The sequence below is a fragment of the Sprattus sprattus genome (assembly GCF_963457725.1).
Source record: "Sprattus sprattus genome assembly, chromosome: 3".
In the NCBI taxonomy this organism is placed as follows: Eukaryota; Metazoa; Chordata; class Actinopteri; order Clupeiformes; family Clupeidae; genus Sprattus; species Sprattus sprattus.
Window position 1 is genome coordinate 4,879,613 of NC_137922.1, and position 10,000 is coordinate 4,889,612.

At 47.4% G+C, this 10,000-nt stretch overlaps 2 protein-coding genes across 2 annotated transcripts in view; both read left to right on the plus strand.

The window, feature by feature from the left end:
• LOC308361590 (arf-GAP with GTPase, ANK repeat and PH domain-containing protein 1) overlaps positions 1-10,000 on the plus strand; it is a 117,875-nt gene that overhangs the window by 22,438 nt on the left and 85,437 nt on the right. The gene's annotated exons all lie outside the window — the stretch shown is intronic.
• The window catches only part of LOC308363118 (uncharacterized protein), a gene marked incomplete at both ends in the record, with an annotated part of 13,070 nt that continues 10,210 nt past the window's right edge, over positions 7,141-10,000 (plus strand). The window contains one exon of the mRNA XM_080835896.1: positions 7,141-8,494. Coding sequence (XP_080692022.1) covers positions 7,141-8,494 — 1,354 coding nt within the window. The remainder of the gene's footprint in view (positions 8,495-10,000) is intronic.

Below are 10,000 nucleotides of genomic sequence, written 5' to 3' on the forward strand. Positions count from 1 at the left end.
ACTGAATGTTAAAGGGACGGCAATAAGATTGCCTTGACTGAATGTTAAAGGGATGGCAATAAGATGCCTTGACTGAATGTTAAAGGGATGGCAATGAGATGCCTTGACTGAATGTTAAAGGGATGGCAATGAGATGCCTTGACTGAATGTTAAAGGGATGGCAATAAGATGCCTTGACTGAATGTTAAAGGGATGGCAATTACAGATGCCTCTTGACCTGAATGTTAAAGGGATGGCTATAAGATGCCTTGACTGAATGTTAAAGGACGGCAATAAGATGCCTGCCTCTTGACTGAATGTTAAAGGGATGGCAATAAGATGCCTTGACTGAATGTTAAAGGGATGGCAATAAGATGCCTCTTGACTGAATGTTAAAGGGATGGCTATAAGATGCCTTGACTGAATGTTAAAGGGACGGCAATAAGATGCCTTGACTGAATGTTAAAGGGATGGCAATAAGATGCCTTGACTGAATGTTAAAGGGACGGCAATAAGATGCCTCTTGACTGAATGTTAAAGGGATGGCAATAAGATGCCTTGACTGAATGTTAAAGGGATGGCAATAAGATGCCTCTTGACTGAATGTTAAAGGGATGGCTATAAGATGCCTCTTGACTGAATGTTAAAGGGATGGCAATAAGATGCCTCTTGACTGAATGTTAAAGGGATGGCTATAAGATGCCTCTTGACTGAATGTTAAAGGGATGGCAGACTTGTTCCTCTATGTTTTGGACCAGGGTTAGTGAACCAACTCAATCCTGTTGGACACTCTTCTCCAATCTATTGTATTGCTGTTGAATGTTTTATTAAGTGATTGTGTGTGCTGGTTAGAGGTGTGTGTGTGTGTGTGTGTGTGTGTGTGTATGCGTGTGGAGCTGCATGTGTCGGGGCTATTCATTTTTAATAGGTTCAAAGATGAGTGCACGCGTGGATGGAAAGGGAATGGCACACTTAAGTATGGAGGGCTCTTTTTTTGCTCAAGAAGGAACTGAATCAGGTCAGAACAGAGTTGCGAGTGCGAGTGCGAGTGCGAGTGAGAGTGAGAGTGAGAGTGAGAGTGAGAGTGAGAGTGAGAGTGAGAGTGAGAGTGAGAGGTGTGAGTGTGTGTTTTATCTCAGCACAGTGGCAGTTAGGCCTCTGTCTTCTTTTGCTTAATCTCATTTACAGCAGTGCAAACTATCTGCATTCTTCACTGGCATCAAGCTGTAAGAGAATGCTAAATTCTGTTCATCCCTCCTCTTTATTTCCCTCTTCTTCTCTGGATGTGCAGCTCCTCTCGTAGGCTGCTTTGGAGAGGTGTTTGAGATCATTAGCCCCCTCTCATGTCTCTTTAGTGACACTGCAGAAGAGACAGGAGGAACTTGCATCATGATCAGTGTTCTCTCTCTCTCTCTCTCTCTCTCTCATCTATCCCTGCATCATGATCAGTGCTCTCTCTCTCTCTCTCCCTCTCACCTCTCTCATCTATCCTGCATCATGATCAGTGTTCTCTCTCTCTCTCTCTCTCTCTCTCTCTCTCTCATCTATCCCTGCATCATGATCAGTGCTCTCTCTCTCAACTTTCTCTCCCTCTCTCTCTCCTCCTCTGTCCCTGCATGATGAATCAGTGTTCTCTCTCTTTCTTTCTCTCTCTCTCCTCTGTCCCTTCATCATGATCAGTGTTCTCTCTCTCTCTCTCCTCTGTCCCTGCATGATGATCAGTGTTCTCTCTCTTTCTTTCTCTCTCTCTCCTCTGTCCCTTCATCATGATCAGTGCTCTCTCTCTCTCTCTCTCTCTCTCTCTCATCTCTCTCTCTCTCTCATCTCTCTCTGCTCTGCCCTGCATCATGATCAGTGTTAGCTCTCTCTCTCTCTCTCTCTCTCTCTTCTGTCCCTTCATCATGACCAGTGTTCTCTCTCTCTCTCTCTCTTCTCTCTCTCTCTCTCTCTCTCTCTCTTCTGTCCCTGCATCATGATCAGTGCTCTCTCTCTCTCTCTCTCTACTCTCTCTCCTCTCTCTCTCTCACTCTCATCTCTCTCTCTCTCTCTCTCCTCTGTCCCTGCATCATGATCAGTGCTCTCTCTCTCTCTCTCTCTCTCTCTCTCTCTCTCTCTCTCTTCTCTCCTCCTCTGTCCCTGCATCATGATCAGTGCTCTCTCTCTCTCTCTCTCTCTCTCTCTCTCTCTCTCTCCTCTGTCCCTGCATCATGATCAGTGCTCTCTCTCTCTCTCTCTCTCTCTCTATCCCTGCATCATGATCAGTGTTCTCTCGTCTCTCTCTCTCTCTCTCTCTCTCTCTCTCTCTCTCTCTCTCTCTCCTCTGTCCCTGCATCATGATCAGTGTTCTCTTCTCTCTCTCTCTCTCTCTCTCTTCTCTTCTCCTCTCACTCCTCATCTCTCTCTCTCTCTCTCTCTCTCCTCTGTCCCTGCATCATGATCAGTGCTCTCTCTCTCTCTCTCTCTCTCTCTCTCTCTCTCTCCTCTGTCCCTGCATCATGATCAGTGCTCTCTCTCATCTCTCTCTCTCTCTCTCTATCCCTGCATCATGATCAGTGTTCTCTCTCTCTCTCTCTCTCTCTCTTCTCTCTCCTCTGTCCCTGCATCATGATCAGTGTTCTCTCTCTCTCTCTCTCTCTCCTCTGTCCCTGCATCATGACTCAGTGTTCTCTCTCTCTCTCTCTTCTGTCCCTGCATCATGATCAGTGTCTCTCTCTCTCTCTCTCTCTTCTCTCTCTTCTCTCATCGTCTCTCTTCTCTCTCTTCTCTCTCCTCTGTCCCTGCATCATGATCAGTGCTCTCTCTCTCTCTCTCTCTCTCTCTCTCTCTCTCTCTCCTCTGTCCCTGCATCATGATCAGTGTTCTCTCTCTCTCTCTCTTCTGTCCCTGCATCATGATCAGTGTTCTCTCTCTCTCTCTCTCTCTGTCAGTCTCTCTCATCTCTCTCTCTCTCTCTCCTCTGTCCCTGCATCATGATCAGTGCTCTCTCTCTCTCTCTCTCTCTCTTCTCTCTCTCTCTCTCTCTCTCTCTCTCTCTCTCTCTCCTCTATCCCTGCATCCAGTGTTCTCTCTCTCTCTCTCTCTCTCTCTCCTACTGTCTCTCTCTCTCACTCTCTCTCTCTCTCTCTCTCTCTCTCTTCTGTCCCTGCATCATGATCAGTGTTCTAGATCAATTCCAGATATTGAGTTTTTTCCAATGTACAATACTCCACCTCATTTAGGCAGAATGCTGCTGCCAATATCCATCCTCTTTATTGTAGTGTTGTTGACAGAGTGTACAGGTACCTACTACTTTGAAGTAGTTATTGCAAATGCCAACATCGATCATTTTCAGATTTCACATACTTCCATACCAGCCGAAACATAATTGACACATGATCTTATGGGACCGAGAAAAGTCAACAGAAATATTAAGATTGTTCTGATCAGATAATTCTTAAGGCTTTATCAGCAAATACCAATGACATGCCGATATAACTGTGCATCCTTAAACTGGATGCCTCTAATGTCTAACAATGAAACTACTGTACTGGGATGGAAGAAGTATGAAAGGACTGTTTTAGTGTTTCGTGATGTTCCAATGCGTCACTAATGTGCTGTGTAACCAGATGTGTTGTGTGCCAGATCCATGCATTATACACACACACACACACACACACACACACACACACACACACACACACACACACACACACACACACATACACACACACATAGGCTTATGTGTTGTGGATGTGTTTTGTGCCAGATCCATGCATTACAGCACGAATAAGGCTGTGGGAGATGTTGTTGTTGTTACTTGATTGATGTATCGGTGACAGTGTGGCAGAAGCCTAGAAGATAACAAAGGAGAGTTCCGTGAGAAATATCCACTCCTCAAGTAATAATAAAATAATAATAATTCATTTTATTTGTTGAGCACTCTTCATTCGAGCAGAATCTCAGAGTGCTAAAGGACAAAAGGACAGTTTAAGAAAATGTATACATTTTTTAAAAGTAGGAAATGCCTTTATGAATAAAAAGGTTTTTAGGCCAGTCTTAAAAGTAGGAATCAAAACTTCTATGAGTCAGGAGGTCAGCCAAATCAGTGTACATTGTTTCCTTTCTGTATTCCTTCCTGTACTTCACAGCCATATAGCTGACTACACAGTCTCAGTCCACACCGCTATGAGTGAGTTCACACAGGGCTGTTGCTTCTGCACTCACGGGTATACGAAAGGGTTTCTCCCATTTTAGCCTTTTTATTCTAGGAATCCTTAGATGACCTTTTAGGTGGACTCCTCGTAATTCTATGGTATGTCCAGATGGGATGGAAGCCCCTCACATCCCAATGGGTCTCTCGTCGTCCCCCCTGAGGTCATTGTGTTTGCAGAGAAGACTGAGGGGTTCATGTGATGAATAATATTCCCCTGTCATTATGTTTTAGGATGAGGGATGTCACGGGTATAAACTCCCAGGCCTACTCGACTGCTGTCCTCTCGGTGTAGTGGTATGTTCTGAGAAAGATACAAGCACACCGACCACTCAGTCACGGTGCATTTCTTGAACACACATGGATCCACTACTCTCCTTGTAATAGCTCTCCATATTGGAACACTGAAAGTATGATTTGATTTAAGCAGCTTTCATGCTTTCATTTGAAACGTTGAGATCCCTTTTGTCTCTGGAGGCCGTGGATATAGAGGCAGACGGAGCCATGTCCAGAGAGTCCCCTGATATAGTATCTCTCTGAAGGGGGAATGTGTGTGTGTGTGTCATTTCATCAAGCCTGTGCCTCTCCCACTGAATCTGTTCCAAGTGTTCCTTGTGTGACCCTGCTGATCTCAACTGTCTGTTCAGATAAGGACCAACTGAAAGGTTTGGAGGAGATACCAGTCAAATGGTCCATGGTGTGCCAGTTTAAACCTCAGAGCTTTGTGTCAAGCTTGGCTTGTCAAGCATGGGAAGCATTCAGTAGTCTTTGAAAACTCATTCTAAGGGCTAATGTGTCATCTTTCAATGTGAGCCGTGTGGAGCTGAGAGGTGCTGAGCAGAGTTATTTCCAGTGTGTCTCCTGGATGGCAGGGACTCTCAGCAGACACTGTTGTCATTCCACTGAGGTCACACAGACTAATGGACTGAGGCAGGCTGATGAGGTTGGAGATGAGGATGGGGAAAGGGACTCTCAGCAGACACTGTTGTCATTCCACTGAGGTCACACAGACTAATGGACTGAGGCAGGCTGATGAGGTTGGAGATGAGGATGGGGAAAGGGAAAGGTGATGACTCCGTAATCAGAGAACAGATGGGATTGGTCTTAAAAGGTGCCAGGGCATCTACTGAAGGGACTGATTACTATTGAGAAGGTTATGGGTGTTCAAAGGAGAGAGAAAGAAGGAGAAAAGAAAAAGCCAGATGACCAAACAATCATTAGGCTGACTCTCCCCCGTAATCAGCCTTCAACCTAGTAATATTAAGGTGAAGTTGAAGGGGAGAGCAAAGGACAGGGATATAGATGAAGGCTATCTCCCTCATCCAGCTGGCCTATAGGCACCAGGGCAACAGGGGAGAGAGGATGAAAGGACTGCCTCCAGTGTGGGATTCTGTGTCTGTTTTTGCTGAGGTGTGAAAATGGTTAAGTCTTTGAGCTTACTGATGTCGGGTTATGTGTAAATTAAGACGAGTTATTCAGGTTTTGATTTTTTTTTTTTTTAAATCAACCGTTTTCATTGGAGCACAGGAAAAAGACTTGTTTACCCGTGCCTCTCGTCAAATGTGCAAATATGCAAAAGGTCAATTAAAATATTGAATCAATATGTACACACATCTCACGTTATTGGTGTCTAATTAAGGTTTTAGATTGCACCGCTTTTCACTTTTCTGAGAGCCCAGGACAGTGCGGCAGAGACCAGATTGCCAGCTGAGCTTCCGAGCTTTCGATGGACAGGGGGAAACGGCAGAGACCCAACCCCCCTCAAACATCCTGGAAAAGAGGATCTTGTGGATCGGAGCTAATGCGCGCTAGTTCGCATTCAATTCCCCCTTGTGTCCCGACGCCATTATTTCTCAGTAAAATTAAACCAAAGGCAAAATATTATGCTCCGATTGTGCTCAAACGACACAAATCCGTTGTCTTCAAATCTGCACTAAACGGTTTTTTAAATTACGAGGATATATGGTCATCGACATTCATTGTTCATCATTGTCTGAATAGCTTGGGTATATTATTAAGTGTGGGTAACTGAAGATACATTTCTGCAGGTTTTGAGACACTGCTGTCGCCACTGCAAAATGTAGAATGTGTTAAATCATGAGACGCGTTAACGTGTTATTGCGATTGACCACAATGCGTAAAACGCAGCCTATGATGCAAGCGGCATGAAATGTTAGGTCGTGTCCGCCTCCTTTGGATGAACTCCGCTCCGTGTTTTTACCCCACCTCATTCCTGCTGTACGGTCGTGTCTCCACTGTGCGACGAGAGGAGCAGTCACGGGAGGGTAGGAGGCTATGGACCCGTGGCTTTCTTTTTTTCCCCCTCCTCGTTGACGGAGCCATTGTTCGGGAAACCGTGAAGCGCGATTCTGGTCGTGCGTCCTTGAATTAGAATCACAATCGGCCACACGGCAATGAAAAGAAAAGTAGTTAATCAGATCTAGCAAGCAAGCTGCCGACGCGACGGGGATGCACGGGCACAATAGCGGAGAGCACACGCGCTCAGTTGAGGACGGTACAATAATATTTTTCTTTCTGGAACAACAGCGAGAGACGTTTTAATTCTAGCCGGGACTTTCTCTCTTCGCAAGCGGATAAAGCACTCTGTTTTCCCGGGACTGCATGCTAGTTTCACTGGATAGTTGCTACTTTTTATGATGGGACTCTGTGTTGTAAACATTGCAAAGATTTTTAGCGGTCCCTTCAAGTCGAGCATTATGGAAATAGATGCAAATGGTTTGTACCTATTATGAAAGAAAATACGCTAAAAGATCATTTTGCACTCCGCTTATTTGCACATTGTTAATGCATTTGCAATACTCATTATTTATTAATCTCTTTTTGGGTGGCGATTTTTGCTGTCATATTCCTGTGCACGTCCTAATTGACTCAATTACTTCCAGTAATTACATGTCCTTTAACAAATACAGCACAACTCGTTTCTGTATGAACTTCATGAGCGTGGGATAAGAATGCACCTTTTGGATGGTAATTATAGCGACAGGATGGAGCGGGGAACGCCACAGAGGAAAACTGTTTACCGGATCTCTCTCACTCTGGTGAAGAAGGAGAGCTTGAGCGACGGCACAGGGAACGCCGACGGGGGCGCAGCCAACCGGCGCCTAGAGAACCCCAAAGTGGGGGCCTACCGGCACGAGGGCTCCGGGGAGGCGGCCCAGAGGAGCTGCTTCCTGGAGGAGCTCAAAGAGGTGGAGGACGAGAACGACGATTTCAGCTCGCACGGCCACATGCGCAACTTTAGGACGTTCAGCACGGGGCAGCTGGAGATGGGAAGACTTAAAATATCTCGGAAAACACAGCACTTGAACCAAGACCACTCGCCGGAAGTCAACGAGACGGAAACAGGGGCTTCAGCCGTAGCCGCGGTCCACCAGCTCAAGCAGGGGGGCTCTGTGGAGGGTGCTGCCCACTGGAGCAATGGACAGGGGGGGTGTGAAGCACAGGAAACGGCAGGAATGGAGAGACTTAAGGGAGACCCAGGCTCTACCACAGCAACCAGCAAACTAGCCGCTGCCAACGGAAGTGCACTCACCAAAAAACGGGGGAATCTTAAAATGTCTAAAAGTACGGAGGAGCAGTGCTCCACTTCTCCCCACGAGTCTCCTGGAGAAGAGGAGCTGAAACAGCCCTCCTCCTCTTCATCCTCATCCTCATCCTCAGGCTGCAAATCACCAGAGGAGGGGAGAGGTAGCAGATCATCCAAGCAGCCTCCGCCAACCACCCCTCAAGCCAAACGGCACCCTAGCCTGCTCCGGCGGAGCTTCAGCTTCCGGCACTGGACCGGAGGGGAGCTGCTGAGGATCCGAGCGCTGTCGAAAGAGAAGCACCACAGCAGCTCCGGATGCATCGGGCGCGGAGACGAGGCCAAATCACCCACAGCAGTGGTCCTGCAGAACCCAGCCTTCTACGAGGACAGCGGACACGACTCTGATCTGGCTGATAAGGACCAAAGTTTGGATATGGATGACATCCTCAGGAAGTCCGAGTCTGCGGCGGAAAAGAGCCGTCGTGAACGCGCTAAGGGCAAGAACCGCACGCTCGATAACAGTGACCTGCTGCGCCTGTCGGACCGGCCGCTGGGGGAGAAAGAGGGGTTCCTCCGCAGCACGGGGAGGCATGGGGGGGGCCAGGAGCGCCGTCTCATCCGCTTCTTCAGCGGGATCTTCTCCAAGCGGGATTACGGCCTAGGGGCCACCACCTCCACTCCCATCAGCAGTCCCAGCAACCGGGGACTCCGCAAGAAGAGGTCTGGCCTGGGCCTGTCACAGTCCAGCAGCGAGAGCGTCAACGGATCCAAACCTGAGGGTAAAAGTCACGTCTATGCTCATAGTGTGTGTTGAAACCTGCCTGTATGTAGGTCTCTCACAGTGCAGCTGGCTCTGACTGCAGGTCAGTATAGTACCAGATTTACACCAACACTGTCAGGTCCATGGCTGTGGATCCTATGGCAGGTGTAGTGTTCTAATGACTTGTGCTTGTGTGGCTGCCATCCGCTGCTTTTGTAGCTGACCGGGGTCAAACTGACCCTCTCACACGAACCCCCTCTCATTTATATGCAAACACAAGATAACCTTAAGTCCCTAGTGTGATCATAGTGGTTGACTAGACTTCATGTAGTCCCCAAACTGATTGTTTATGTGTGCGAGGGAGTCACTAAAGGGAGGTGGCCATATCAAGGATGAACAAAATGAAATGACCTTAAATCTATTAATTCTTTGTAAAGAAGATAAAAGAGGTCTTACTGTTTCATTTGTAAAGGGAAAACATAATGAGATGGGTCTGGATCATAAATCTTGATATTATTCTATTTTGAATGCACTGACTTCAATCCTTCTGGAGCCTAATTGTGTCTTGCAGTGTCATGCAGTGATGGTATCCCACACACACACACACACACACACACACACACACACACACACACACACACACACACTGATCTGACGCTCACTGGAGCAGCTCTGATGACCACAGACCTGCCCGCGTTGACTGTAAACCACGCTGAGTGTGTGAAGTGGAAATGGAACCCTTCTCATTAGCTGCTTCCACATTCTCCACATTCCTGAGGCGTCCCAGAAGCTCCAAAGACAGGAGGGTGTGAGATTCGTCAGAGAGTAGTTGCTAATGCACACTAACCTCCATGCTTTTTACATTCTTAGTAGCCCTGAGTCTTTTGTGTCTCAAATATCTCTGCAACTCACAACCGACGCTCGATAGAAAACCAGGGAAGTCCGTAGCAGAACCGATTCGTCTTAAGCACGGCTAGCTGAAACCCATCATTATTCTGGTTAACCATCACTGAGGTCGGTGAAGTAGCCCCCCTAAATTTAGGGCCCAAATCTGAGCGATGGTTATTGTGCTCCATTTGCATAGCGGAGGCAGTGGACTGGGGAAAGGCATGTGAACCGCTGCAGTTAAAAATACCATAGAAGAAGTACCAGAATGTTCCAGTGTGAGGTCAGCAGTCACTGCTGTGAGCCGTGGAGGCGCAGATGGGAGCTCCGCGGGCATCCTGCAGGGGACTCATGAATAAGCCAGCGCTGTCGCTGTCGCTATGCTGCCTCAGTGCTGAGACTGCTACTGCCCTCCACTGAGCTGCACTGACCAGCCTAACACTGGGTTCCTTATTTAGCATCGCCCCTCCACAGGGCACTCACACTGGGCTCCTTATTTAGCATCGCTCTCCACAGGGCACTCACACTTGGTTCCCTTATTTAGCATTGCACTCAGAGATTTGTCCTTTTGTTCAAACATGCATGTGGATATGGGCATCTTTTTCAGGGTTCACTGGTCGTGGCGGAATGACTTCACGGC